The sequence below is a fragment of the Equus quagga genome, chromosome 5 (assembly GCF_021613505.1).
Source record: "Equus quagga isolate Etosha38 chromosome 5, UCLA_HA_Equagga_1.0, whole genome shotgun sequence".
NCBI lineage: Eukaryota > Metazoa > Chordata > Mammalia > Perissodactyla > Equidae > Equus > Equus quagga.
Window position 1 is genome coordinate 122332194 of NC_060271.1, and position 14203 is coordinate 122346396.

Below are 14203 nucleotides of genomic sequence, written 5' to 3' on the forward strand. Positions count from 1 at the left end.
ACACTGTGGCATTTTAGCGTTATAAATTATGAGGTCAGAATGCAGACACCAACCCAGTCAGAAAATACCTAAGACAGTCATCGGGGGATTCAGGTACTTTCAGCCTCTGATGTTTCATTCACTACAACCTGAATTTGAAAGCCTTTCAACGTTCCTCCATCGTAAGTGAACTCTCCCTTTGTTTGGGATCAGGATATAATTGTTTGACTCTGAAGAGTTCGGGAGTGGCTAGCAGAATTGCTGACTCCAGGCTTGCTCTTGAGCCCTAAAGGGTCAGAACAGCCATCGGGCGTTGAATAAAGGCGGCATTCTGACAGAATATTTCACTTTAGCAATGCAGTGTCCTCCTCATCGGGAAGTCAGACTCCAAACTGCTGGGTCCTCTGCTATATTTCCAGAAATACATGTAATGCTTTGCTTTATTTCATGAAAGTAAAAAAATCAGAGCATGAGCTGAAAAGATTATAGTCTTTCCCGATTGACTGTTCTCTGTATTATCTTCAGGGTTAAGAAAATAAGGGGCCTGTGTCACATGGGCCTTTCCATAGCGTATGGCTGAGGAACAAAGTTTGATAGAGTGAATACATGTGAAGGGGCTGGTGTCCACCGAAGCACTCATGAGGACAAAGCCTACTGAAGATCAGAGAAAAAAGTGTCAGCTTCAGAGGACCCAGGATCCCCTTCCTTCACTACTTACGCTTCTCTGTGCTGTGCTGCAAAGACAGGACCATGGGACCTTAGAATTGGATAGGCCTTATCAAGCATCCTCCCACTGACTGTCAGGATCCTGGACAGGCAGCATCCAGTCCCTGTTGGAATGATGCAATGCAGTTTGTTTGCTTACAACATTTAAACTCTGCCATCCTACTTTGTACTTATAAGTTATCGTAATAGTCCATCATAAGTGCATAGTATTGAGAAGATTGCAAAGTGCTTTTAGGTATTTTTTCTCATTTGATATCCAAGGACAGCTTCGTGAAGTCTGCAGAAAGGCCATTATTATCCTCACTACACAGATAATATCACTGAGACTCAGAGTCAAATCCACTGACATAGTATCACAGTCAGTGGAAGCTAAAACTATGACCCAAGATTACTGACTCCCACACCTGTGTTCTTTCCACATATCAAGTTGCCTCAATTCAGTTTAGCAAGTAAGTACCAAATGTGTCCTATGTGCAAGATACTAGACTAAGTGCAGCAAAAAGATAAAAACCAGATTAAGTGTAATCCTTCCTCCCAGGAAGTGACTGTGTAGACACTGACAAATGAACAAATAAGTACTAATTATATCAGCAGAATCACAACATGCTCTTGGAGATAGGTGTTAATGGACCATGTCACTATAAGAACTAGAGAAATTAACTGGGACTTAGATGGGATGGTAGTGATAAGGAAGCAGCTCTTGGAAGAGTTTTGAATGGACTTGAATGTTTGATAGGTAGCGGTTCAAGCAAAGGGACTCTAGGCATAAGGACTAGTATGCAGAAAAGTACAGTATGGGTTTGGGAATGGGGTGGATGCACCATTTCTTGGAGAGTCAGATGGCAGAGAACCTTGAGTTCTTGATACTGACTGTGGGTGTATTGTCTTTGTTGTTCATTTCAGCGATGGCCGGGTCAAGTACACCTTCAACAAGAACAGTGTGAAAGTTGAGATTCCTTTGCCTTTTGGTGGCAAATCCTCCAAAGACCTAAAGATATTAGATATGATTCGGAAAATAGACCTCGTCTTCAAGTCTGGGGGATTATACCTGCCAGCTCAAGAGTCCCAGGTCCCTCCCTTTACCATTCCCAAGGCTTATCAACTTCAGGTGCCACTCTTGGGTGTTCTGGACCTCTCCACGAATATCTACAGCAACTTGTACAACTGGTCCGCCTCCTACACTGGCGGCAACACCAGCACAGACCACTTGAGCCTTCAGGCTCAGTACCACATGAAGGCTGACTCTGTGGTCGACCTGTTCTCCTACAGAGTGCAAGGTGAGCCATGCTTGGGTAGAGGGTGTGCAGGGCTGACTCATTGCAGGCTCCGATGGGATAGCCTCTTCTAGGAAGGAAAAGACTTGGGCTTTCTTACAGATATTTTCCTTGCTACTAGAAAGCCTATCCATTCATTCACTCTTTCTTCCAACCAATAGAAATACTTACTAAACATATATATGTATCAAGTATTCTGCTAGGCAGTAATGGAAAACAGACAAACTGGAAATTACAATTCAGTGTGAGAGATGCTATGATAGGGTAGAGTATATAAGTATAAGGTACAGTGAAAGCACTTGGTAAGGAAGCCCAACAGGGTCTGTGGATGTCAGGGAAGGCTTTCTGGAGGAATGCCTTTTGCTATCAGAGTTTATGTTCACCTTATAGATGGAGGAGCCTGTTACACAACTGACCCAGATCAATGGGACTTTATTATTGAAAGACTTTCAACATAGAAATTTTTCTGGAAGTTTATTACTTAATTTAACCAGTGTGTTTTGATTTTTATGTTAGGATCTGGAGAAACAACGTATGACCGCAGGAACACGCTCACATTATCATGTGATGGGTCTTTACACCACAAATTTCTGGATTCAAATATCAAATTTAGCTATGTAGAAAAAATGAGAAACAATCCAGCCTCAAAAGGTTTGCTAACGTTCGATGCATCTAGTGCCTGGGGACCACAGATATCTGCTTCAGTACATTTGGACTCAAAAAAGAAACAGCATTTCTATGTCAAGGAAGTCAAGATTGATGGGCAATTCAGAGTCTCTTCGTTCTATGCTAAAGGCGCGTATGGCCTGTCTTATCAGAGGGATCCTAACACTGGGCAGCTAAACGGAGAGTCCAACCTGAGGTTTAACTCCTCCTACGTACAGGGCACCAACCAGGTAACAGGAAGATATGAAGATGGAGCATTCTCCCTCACCTCCACCTCAGATCTGCAAGGCATCGTTAAAAATACTGCTTCCCTGAGATATGAGAACTACGAGCTGACTCTGAAATCTGACACCAATGGGAAATATGAGAACTTTGCCACTTCTAACAAGATGGATCTGACCTTCTCTAAGCAAAATGCACTGCTACGTTCGGAGTATCAGGCTGATTACAAGTCACTGAGGTTCTTTGCCCTGCTTTCTGGATCACTAAACTCCCATGGTCTTGAATTAAATGCTGACGTCTTGGGCACTGACAAAATTAATAGTGGTGCTCACAAGGCAACACTAAGGATTGCCCAAGATGGAATGTCTACCAGTGCAACGACCAACTTGAAGTATAGTCCCCTGGTGCTGGAGAATGAGCTGAATGCGGCACTTGGCCTCTCTGGGGCATCTATGAAATTAACAACGAATGGTCGCTTTAGGCAACACAGTGCAAAATTCAGTCTAGACGGAAAAGCTGCCCTTTCAGAGATATCATTGGGAAGTGCTTATCAGGCCATGATTCTGGGAGTCGACAGCAAAAATATTTTCAACTTCAAAATCAACCAGGAGGGACTTAAGCTTTCAAATGACATGATGGGTTCATATGCTGAAATGAAACTTGACTACACAAACCATCTGAACATTGCAGGGTTATCACTGGACTTCTCTTCAAAACTCGACAACATCTATGACTCTGACAAGTTTTATAAGCAAAATTTTAATTTACAGCTACAGCCCTATTCTCTTGTAACGACTTTAAACAATAACTTGAAATTCAGTGCTCTGGATCTGACCAACAATGGGAAATTACGGCTAGAACCCCTGAAGCTGAATGTGGGTGGGAACATAAAAGGAGCCTACCAAAATAATGAAATGAAACACATCTACACCATTTCTTACGCTGACTTGTCAGCAAGTTATAAAGCAGACACTGTGGCTAAGGTGCAGGATACAGAGTTTAGCCATCGGCTCAGCACAGACATCGCTGGGCTAGCTTCAGCCATTGACATCAGGACAAACTACAATTCAGACTCACTGCATTTCAGCAACGTTTTCCACTCTATAATGGCCCCGTTTACAGTGACCATCGATTCACATACGAATGGCAATGGGAAACTGGTTCTCTGGGGAGAACATGCTGGGCAGTTGTATAGCAAATTCCTGTTGAAAGCAGAACCTCTGGCCTTTACTTTCTCTCATGATTACAAAGGATCCATGAATCACAATCTTGTGTCCGAGAGGAGCATCAGTACTGCTCTTGATCACAAAGTCAGTGCCCTGCTCACTCCGGCTGAGCAGACAGGCACCTGGAAACTCAAGACCAAGTTGAATAAAAATGAATACAGCCAGGACTTCAATGCTTACAACACTAAAGACAAAGTCGGTGTGGAGCTTAGTGGCCAAGCCCTGGCTGACCTCACCATGCTGGACTCACCTATTACAGTACCATTTTCACTCAGCGAGCCCATCAATTTAATTGATGCTTTAGAGATGAGGGATGATGTTGACCAACCTCAAGAATTCACTATTGTTGCTTCTATAAAATATGATAAGAACCAAGATGTTCACACAATTAATCTTCCATTCTCTAAAATCCTGCTAGAATATTTTGACAAGAATCGAATAGTAATTGTAACTGTACTGGAAACTATACAGAAAGAATTGAAACGCATCAATATTGATCAATTCCTGAGGAAATACAGAGCAGCTTTGGACAGACTCCCACAGCAAGTTAATGATTATCTGAATGCATTCAGTTGGGAGAGACAAGTTTCAAGTGCCAAGGAGAAACTAACTGCCTTCACAAAATATTATAAAATTACAGAAAATGATATACAAATTGCATTGGACAAGGCCAAAATCAACCTTAATGAAAAACTATCTCAACTACAAACGTATGTGATACAATTTGATCAGTATATTAAAGATAATTATGATTTACATGATTTTAAAACAGCTATTGCTGGGATTATTGATCAAATCATTGAAAAATTGAAGATTCTTGATGAACATTATCATATCCGTGTTAATTTAGCAAAAACAATCCATAATCTATATTTGTTTATTGAAAAGATTGATTTTAACAAAATTGGAAGTAGTACTGCCTCTTGGATTCAAAATGTAGATACTAAGTATCAAATCAGAATCCAGATACAAGAAAAATTGGAACAGCTGAAGACACAAATTCAGAATATAGACATCCAGCTCCTTGCTGAAAACTTAAAACAACAAGTTGAAGCTATTGACAGCAGAGTGCTTTTAGATCAGTTGAGAACTACAATTCCTTTTCAAAGAATAATGGAAATTATCGAGAATGTCAAGTGCTGTATTATAACTCTTACTGAAGATTTTGAACTAACTGAAAAGATTGATGCTTTTGGAGCCACGATCTATAAGTTAATTAAGATGTATGAAATAGACCAACACATCCAGGTTTTAATGGATAATTCAGTACAGTTGGCCCGCCAATATAAGTTGAAGGAAACTGTTCAGAAGCTAAGCAATGTCCTACAACAAGTTGAGATAAAAGATCACTTTGAGAGATTGGCTGAGTTTGTTGATGATGCTGTCAAGCAGCTTAATGCGTTGTCTTTTAAAAAATTCATTGAAGAAGTGAACAGATTCCTTGACATGTTGGTAAAGAAATTAAGGTCATTTGATTACCACAAGTTTGTCAATGAAACCAATAACAAAATCCATGAGGTGACTCAGAGAATCAATGGTGAAATCCGGGCTCTGGAACTTCCACAGAAAGCTAAAGCACTGAAGAAACTATTTGTAGAGCACATCCAAGCTATGACCTCAGACCATCTGGAAAACATAAACAACACCAAAATAACTATATTCCTGGATTATTTGCAGGAGGCCTTAAGTTCAGCCTCTTCAGGTTACATCAAAGCCAAATTCCAAGACATCCTAGAAGACGTACGAGACCGAATGTATCAAATGGACATTCAGCAGGAAATTCAGCGATACCTGTCCCTGGTAGGCCAGGTTTACAGCACACTTGTCACTTACATTTCTGATTGGTGGAGTCTTGCTGCTAAGAACCTTACTGACTTTGCAGAACAGTATTCTATGCAAGCCTGGGCTGAAAACCTGAAAGCATTGGTAGAACAAGGGTTCACTGTTCCCGACATCCATACTACCTTCGGGACCATGCCTGCCTTTGAAGTCAGTCTCCATGCTCTTCAAGAAGCTACATTCCAGACTCCTGACTTCATAGTCCCCCTGACAGATTTGAGGATTCCATCAGTTCAGATAAACTTCAAAAAGTTGAAGGATATAAAAATCCCATCCAGGTTTTCCACGCCGGAATTCACTGTCCTCCACACCTTCCATGTTCCTTCCTTTACAATTGACTTGAGAGAAATAAAAGCAAAGATCATCAGAACCATTGACCAAATGTTGAACAGTGAGCTACAGTGGCCAGTTCCGGAAGTGTACCTGAGGGATCTGCTGGGGGTGGACACCATTCTTGCTGGACTCACTCTGCCGGACTTCCATTTACCAGAAATCACAGTTCCAGAATTCATAATCCCAAACCTTGACCTCAAAGATGTTCAAGTTTCTGACCTTCACATACCAGAATTCCAGCTTCCCCACATCTCACACACAATCGAAGTACCTACTTTTGGCAAGCTATATAGCATTTTGAAAATCCAGTTTCCTCTTTTCACGTTAGATGCGAATGCTGATGTTCAGAATGTAACCACTTTAGTGAACAAGGCAGAGATTGCAGCTTCCATCACTGCCAAAGGAGAGTCCAAGTTAGAAGTTCTCAATTTTGATTTTCAAGCAAACGCACAACTTTTAGCCCCTAAGATTAATCCACTGGTTCTCAAGGAATCCATGAGATTTTCCAGCAAGTACCTGAAAACAGAGCATGAGAGTGAAGTGCTATTTTCTAGAAATGCTATTGAAGGAAAATCAAACACAGTGGCAAATTTACACACAGAAAAAAATACAGTGGAGCTTAGTAGTGGTGTGCTCGTCACAGTAAACAATCAGCTTACCCTGGACAGCAACACAAAGTACTTCCACAAATTGAACATCCCCGAACTGGACTTCTCCAGTCAGGCTGATCTGCACAATGAAATCAAGACGCTGTTGGAAGCTGGACACATAGCATGGACTTCTTCTGGAACAGGGTCATGGAAATGGGCCTGCCCCAAATCTTCAGATGAGGGAACACATGAATCACAAATCAGCTTCACTGTGGAAGGACCAAACACTTCCTTTGGATTATCTAATAAAATCAATAGCAAACACCTAAGAGTAACCCAAAACTTGGTTTATAACTCTGGCTTCTTCAACTTTTCTAAATTTGAAATCCAGTCACAAGTCGAATCCCAGCATGTGGGCCACAGTGTTCTATCTGCTAAAGGCACAGCCCTGCTTGGAGAAGGGAAGGCAGAGCTAAGTGGCCACCATGATGCTCATTTAAATGGAAAAGTTATTGGAACTTTGAAAAATTCGCTTTTCTTTTCAGCACAGCCATTTGAGATTACTGCAACCACAAACAATGAAGGGAATTTGAAAGTTAGTTTTCCATTAATATTGGTGGGGAAGATAGACTTCCTTAATAATTATGCACTGTTCCTGAGTCCACATGCCCAGCAAGCAAGTTGGCAAACCAGTGCCAGGTTCAATCAGTATAAGTACCATCAAAATTTCTCTGCTGGAAACAATGAGAACAGCATCGAGGCACACATAGGAATAAATGGAGAAGCCAACCTAGATTTCTTAAACAGTCCTTTAACAATTCCTGAGATGACTGTACCTTACACAACACTCACAACTCCTCAGGTGAAAGATTTCTCCTTATGGGAAAAAACAGGCTTGAAAAATTTCTTGAAAACAACAAAGCAATCATTTGATTTAGGTGTAAAGGCTCAGTATAAGAAAAACAAAGACAAATATTCCATCCAAAATCCTTTGGATGTGTTTTATGTGTTCATCAATTCCTTCAACAGGCATTTTGAGAAAGCCCGAGATGAGTCATTAGATTTTTTTACCAGATCCTATAATGAAGCAAATATTAAGTTTGATAAGGACAAAGTTGAAAATTCCCTCAACAAGCAGCCCAGGACCTTTCAAATTCCCGGATACACTATTCCAGTCATCAACATTGAAGCATCTCCATTTACAGTGGAGATGTCGACATTCAGCTATGTGATCCCAAAAGAGATCAGCACCCCCAACTTCACCATCCCGGGTTCTGGCTTCTATGTACCCTCATATAAGTTAGTCCTGCCATTGCTAGAACTGCCAGCCCTTCATGTCCCTAGGAATCTTCTCGAGCTTTCTCTTCCAGTTTTCAAGGTATTGAGTATCCCACACAATATTTTAATTCCAGCCATGGGCAATATCACCTATGATTTTGCCTTTAAATCAAGTGTTATCACACTAAATACCAATTTTGGACTTTATAACCAATCAGATATTGTTGCTCATTTCCTTACTTCTTCTTCTTCTGTCATTGATGCACTGCAGTACAAATTTGAGGGCACCTCAAGTTTGACAAAGAAAAGAGGGTTGAAGTTGGCCACAGCTTTGTCTCTGAGTAACAAATTTGTGGAAGGCAAACATGAGAGTGCCATTAGCTTAATCAAGAAAACCATGGAAGCATCAGTGACAACAATTGCAAAAGTCCAAATTCCAATTTTGAGAATGAATTTCAAGCAAGAACTTAGTGGAAATACCAAGTCGAAACCTACTGTCTCTTCATCCATTGAATTAAAGTATGATTTAAATTCCCCCACACTGTACTCCACTGCTATAGGGGCAGTTGACCACAAGCTTAAATTAGAAAGCCTCACCTCTTACTTTTCCATTGAGTCATCTACCAAAGGAAATATCAAGGGTTTGGTCCTTTCACGGGAATATTCAGGAACTATTGCCAGTGAGGCCAACACTTACTTGAATTCCGAGGGTACTCGGTCTTCAGTGAAGCTGCAAGGGGCTTCCAAAGTTGATGATATCTGCAACCTTGAAGTAAAAGGAAATTTTTCTGGAGAAACAGCTAGCCAACGCATATATGCCATCTGGGAACACAATATAAAAAATCACTTACAGCTAGAGGGCCTCTTTTTAACATCTGGAGAGCATACAAGCAAAACCACACTGGACCTCTCCCCATGGAAAATGTCAGCCCTTATTCAGGTCAACGCGAGTCAGCCCAGTTCCCTCCTTGAAATCAATTATCTTTTACAGGAAGTTTCCTTGAATGCTAACACTGAGCACCAGAAGGTCAGCTGGAAAAGTGAGGTCCAGGTTCATTCTGGGTCTCTCCAGAACAATGTACAGCTTTCCAATGGCCAAAAAGAGGCACGCCTTGACGTTGCAGGTTCCCTAGAAGGATACCTACGGTTCTTCAAAGATATTGTCCTACCAGTTTATGACAAGAGCTTATGGGACCTCCTTAAGTTGGATGTAACCACCAGCATTGATAGGAAACAGTATCTTCGTGCCTCAACTGCCCTTGTGTACACCAAAAACCCCAATAAGTATTCTTTCTCTATCCCTGTGCAAGAATTGGCTGATAAATTTATTATTCCTGGACTGAAACTAAATAATCTGAATTCAGTTCTCGTCACACCTGCGTTCCAAGTCCCATTTACTGGTCACGAGGTTCCATCCTACACACTAGACTTAAGTGAAATAATAATCTACAAGAAGCTAAGTACTTCGCCGTTTGTACTCAACATACCAACACTACCCAAAGTGAAATTCCCCGAAGTTGATGTGTTAACAAAATATTCTGGACCAAAAGACTCCTCAGATCCCTTTTTTGAGATAACTGTGCCTAAATCTCAGTTAACTGTGTCCCAGTACACTCTTCCAAAAAATATTTCAATTGGCAATACTGTTTTGGATCTAAATGAGGTGGCCAGCAAGATTGCAGACTTCGAGCTGCCAACCATCACTGTGCGTGAGCAGACTATTGAGATTCCTTCCATTACATTCTCTGTACCTGCTGAAATTTCCATTCCTTCCTTTGGAGCACTGACTGCACGTTTCGGGGTGGCCTCACCCCTGTATAATGCCACTTGGAGCACTGGTTTGGAAAACAAAAAAGATCGCATTGAAACATTCCTGAGTTCCACGTGCAGCTCAACCATACAGTTTCTGGAATATGACCTAGATGGTAAGGAAAGGCCCTGACTCTTCTCCTAGATGCTTTATGTTTTCAGTGAGAGTTGTGAATAAACATTATGTGTTTAGATATGACTGAAGGCACAATTACTCTCTATAGCAAAATTTAAAAGAAGAGGGAAGGAGATATGTAGATACCCCACATGTAAAAACTGTCTTGTAGAAAAACCTACTGACATTTAAGAGGAATACGTTCAAAGAAAATAGACTTTTCTGTAATGATTTTAGGGCTAATAATGTCTCCTTCTAACTATTTATTTTGAAAAATGTAGACTGCATGTTTCAAAGATATAAGTGAGGCATTTAGTTAAGATAGAAATCCTGGTTTTCACAATGAAACTGTCTATGTCCTACAGTTATTAATCTAATGAAATATAAAATCTCTCCTATACAGTTGTGAGGACACACAAAATTGAAGATGGCAGGTTAGTCTATGAGACCAATGGAACATTTGCACACCGGGACTTCAGTGCAGAATATAAAGACAGCAAACATCAAGGACTTTGGTATGGAACTTTCATTGAAACTTCGTCATCCCTTTTCAAATCGGTGTGATTTTTGCCATCTCTGTATCCCTTTCATGATGGCTCACCTGCTTTCTGCTTTCAGGGACTGGAAAGACGAGATTCAGCTTAACATCACCAGCCCAACACTCACTGATGTCCGTCTGCGCTACCAATCAAGTGAGAATAGCCTCTCCTCCTCGGCAGCCTCCCCAGCCATAGGCACTGTGGCCGTGCACTTGGGAAAGGATAATGGCATCTTCAAGTGGAACTTCTTCTACCGCCCTCAGGTGAATCCCATCTAAGGAGCTACACACCCCAAGAGCAAGTAGAGAATTGGGGCAGATAAATTTCATTCAGTATTCTCTCAGGACTTCCCCAACTAGGTGAAACAAAAGCCATCAGCAAGTTGAACTTTTTCTTTGAGGAACTCTTCTCAAGAAAGTATTATAACAAATCTTGTATAGATTTTAATTATTAGATGCACATATGATGTCATGTTACTACTATTATTTTACTACTTTGGGGCAAATCTGGAAAGAGGAGGGTTATGCCTCATCATCTAAATTGTGGGCAAACTCTGCCATATGCTGAGTACCTTGTTCAGATAGTGGCTTCTGGAGTATTTGAGGCTTCAAAATTCTTCTTCACAATGGAATTGTTAGACGTGATATGGCAAATTCCTCTTGTACTTTACAAGCTCTGCTAGGGGCCAAATTAAAGATGCCATTAGATTTAGTAGAGGAGAAGTAATCAGATTCTATTACTAAGCTTTGTCATAGGTTTGGAGAATGATGGTTCCTGATTTTGGTATTCTAGGTCTCTGCTAGATTGCTCTAGATTTTTTCCTTTTTTGCTACCTCTCCTTTCCCTGAATTAGTCTTCTCTTGTCTCTTTCTCTCCTTTCTCCTCCTTCTCCTCCTCCTCTTTCAATCATCAGTCCTAGGAAGACTAATGTTAAGTGTTACTGCGTAAATGCCATGCATATTATTTATCCTTTCTGGGACATATGATGAAGAGGAATTAACAACAGTGGACTCGTTTAGTCATAAGACAAACACATGAACTGACATTGAAAGATAAATCCCCTTCAGAATACAAAAGATCCTCTGATCTTTACTTTTAACTTTTAATGCAATTTTAATGTGGCATATTATATAATCAAGATAATTGAAAACATGTTCTTTTGATGCTTTTTGTGCTGGTTTTAGTCCTCTCCAGATAAAAAGCTCAACATATTCAAAACTGAGTTGAAGTATCAGAAATTTTATGAGATCAAAGTTAACTGGGAAGAAGAGGCAGTGTCCAAATTGCTAACCTCTTTGAAAGACAATGCACCCAAGGCTGTAGGGGCCCTTTATGACCATGTCAACAAGTACCACCAGGAGCACACAGGACTCAATCTGAGAGATGCTTCTCTAAAACTGAGAAGAAGTCTGCAGAACAGTGCTGATCAGGCCTATCAAGGGGCCATGAGGCAGATTGATGAAGTGGACGTGGACCTCCAGAGGATGGCCATGGGCACCACTAGAACCTATGAGCAGTGGAAGGACAAGGCCCAGAATCTATACCAGGAACTGTTGGCTCAGGAAGGCCAAGCCGATTTCCAGAGACTCCGGAATAAGACCTTTGATAGATTAATAAGAGTTACTCAGGAATACTGTGTGATATTCAAGCATCTGAGTGACTCATTCATTGATTACCTGAATTTCACTAGATTCCAGCTCCCAGGAAGAGCCGGGACATACACTACAGATGAACTCTGTACTATGTTCATGAGGGAGGTAGGGAACATACTGTCCCAGGTACATTCAAAAATTCATAATGGGTTAGAAATGCTGTTTTCCTATTTCCAAGACCTGATGGAGAAATCTGAATTAATTAAGGACCTAAAGATTAAATTTCCTTTTGATTCAAGAAGCCATAAACTAATAGATGTAATCTTGGAGTATGGGAAACTGTTGAAATCTGTATCACAATGGGTCCCAAAGGCATTTAATTATCTGCAGTCTATCAAGATTACAGAGATGCTAAGTGATCTTCAGAGATCTTTACAAAGTGTTTGTCAAGAGATAGAAGGAGAAATTGAATACTTAAAGGAGAAGAAATTTACTTATCTTATTAATGATATCCAACATGAGATCAAGACAATCTTCAACGAGTATATTACATATGTTTTTGGATACCTGAAAGAAAACCTATACCTTAACTTTGGTAAGTTTAATGAACTTGTTCAAAACAACCTTCAGGAAGCTTCTCAAGAGTTACAGCAACTCCTTCAGTATGTAAAGGCTGTTCACGAGGAACATTTTGATCCAAGTATCGTCGACTGGACAGTGAAATATTATGAGCTTGAAGAAAAGGTAATCAACCTGATCAAGAACCTAGTAGATATCCTTAAAGACTTCCATTTCAAATATACTGTTAGTGCTGCTGACTTTGCTTCCCAACTTTCAAGTCAAGTTGAGCAATTTGTGCAGAAAGACATCCAGGAATATCTTAGCATCCTTGCTGATGCAGATGGAAAAGGGAAAGAGAAGATTGCAGAGCTTTCTACCATTGCTCAGGAAATAATTAAAAGCTGGGCTGCTGCAATGAAGGAAATCATTTCTGATTACCACCAGCAGTTCATATATAAACTACAGGATTTTCCAGATCAACTCTCTGATTACTATGAAAAATTCATTGCTGAGTCCCAAAGATTGATTGACCTGTCCATTCAAATATACCACGTGTTTGTGAAATATATCGCTGAGTTACTGAAAGAGCTACAATTGGCCACAGTCAATGACATGAAATCCTACATAAAGAATGCTCCAGGAGAATTTACTATCACCTAATTTTTTTAAAGCATCTCACTTATTCTTATGCTCCAGTTAAGCTTTCACATAGTAGGGAAAAAATTCAAACTACATATATTGATATAACCATACACTAAGCCAGCCCTGTGGCAGGCAGCTGACTACAAGCAGGAGCACATATGAATTGGACCTGCACTGAAGCTAGTATCAGATCTCTGAAGGTCTTTGAACGCTGGGAAACATTTTTTTGCAAGTTAGGGAAAATCAGGGTCTGAGTTATTTTGCCAAACTTAGGGGGAGGGAGAACAAATAAATGAATTCTTTATTGTATATCATACCATTCAATGTGGTTCATTTGTATTGAAAGATAACAAATTGGGGGTGGTTCCAATGTCTGACATTTCAAAACCTCTAGAAGAACACACACTGTATTTTGAGTGATAAAGTAAAAGGGGAAAGGGAGAAATTGAGGAGGGAAATATTTTGCCACCTAAAAAAAAGGTAACTAATCTCAGGGGTTGTATTTGCCAAGTGGGAAGGAAAAACCATTGGCAAAGCCTTTCACATAATTTGATCCTGAGCATCTCAGTTGTCTTCATGTACCATACAATCTTCCTCGCTAACCAGTCTACATTTTCTGGGTAAGTCTCTCTGTTGGGCTCTGAGATAAACCAAAAGGTGCTTTATTTCACCCAGCCTGCCAGGAGTGGAGAAGGGATGGCTAGCAAGTCCTAGCCCCAAGGGCTTCATGGCAGTATGGACTCCAGAAGTCTCCCTGTAGCTCAGCCAGTATCCGTTCAAGGCAAGGGAGTAAGGGTCAGAGAGGAGGCTGG

At 40.6% G+C, this 14203-nt stretch overlaps 1 protein-coding gene across 1 annotated transcript in view; it reads left to right on the forward strand.

The window, feature by feature from the left end:
• APOB (apolipoprotein B) overlaps nt 1-13707 on the forward strand; it is a 39504-nt gene extending 25797 nt beyond the window's left edge. Inside the window, exons 25-29 of the mRNA XM_046663340.1 lie at nt 1609-1982; nt 2496-10058; nt 10461-10572; nt 10676-10859; nt 11781-13707. Of these exons, the coding sequence (XP_046519296.1) occupies nt 1609-1982; nt 2496-10058; nt 10461-10572; nt 10676-10859; nt 11781-13409 (9862 nt within the window). The 3' untranslated portion in view covers nt 13410-13707. The remainder of the gene's footprint in view (nt 1-1608; nt 1983-2495; nt 10059-10460; nt 10573-10675; nt 10860-11780) is intronic.
• The last annotated feature ends 496 nt before the right edge of the window (nt 13708-14203 follow it).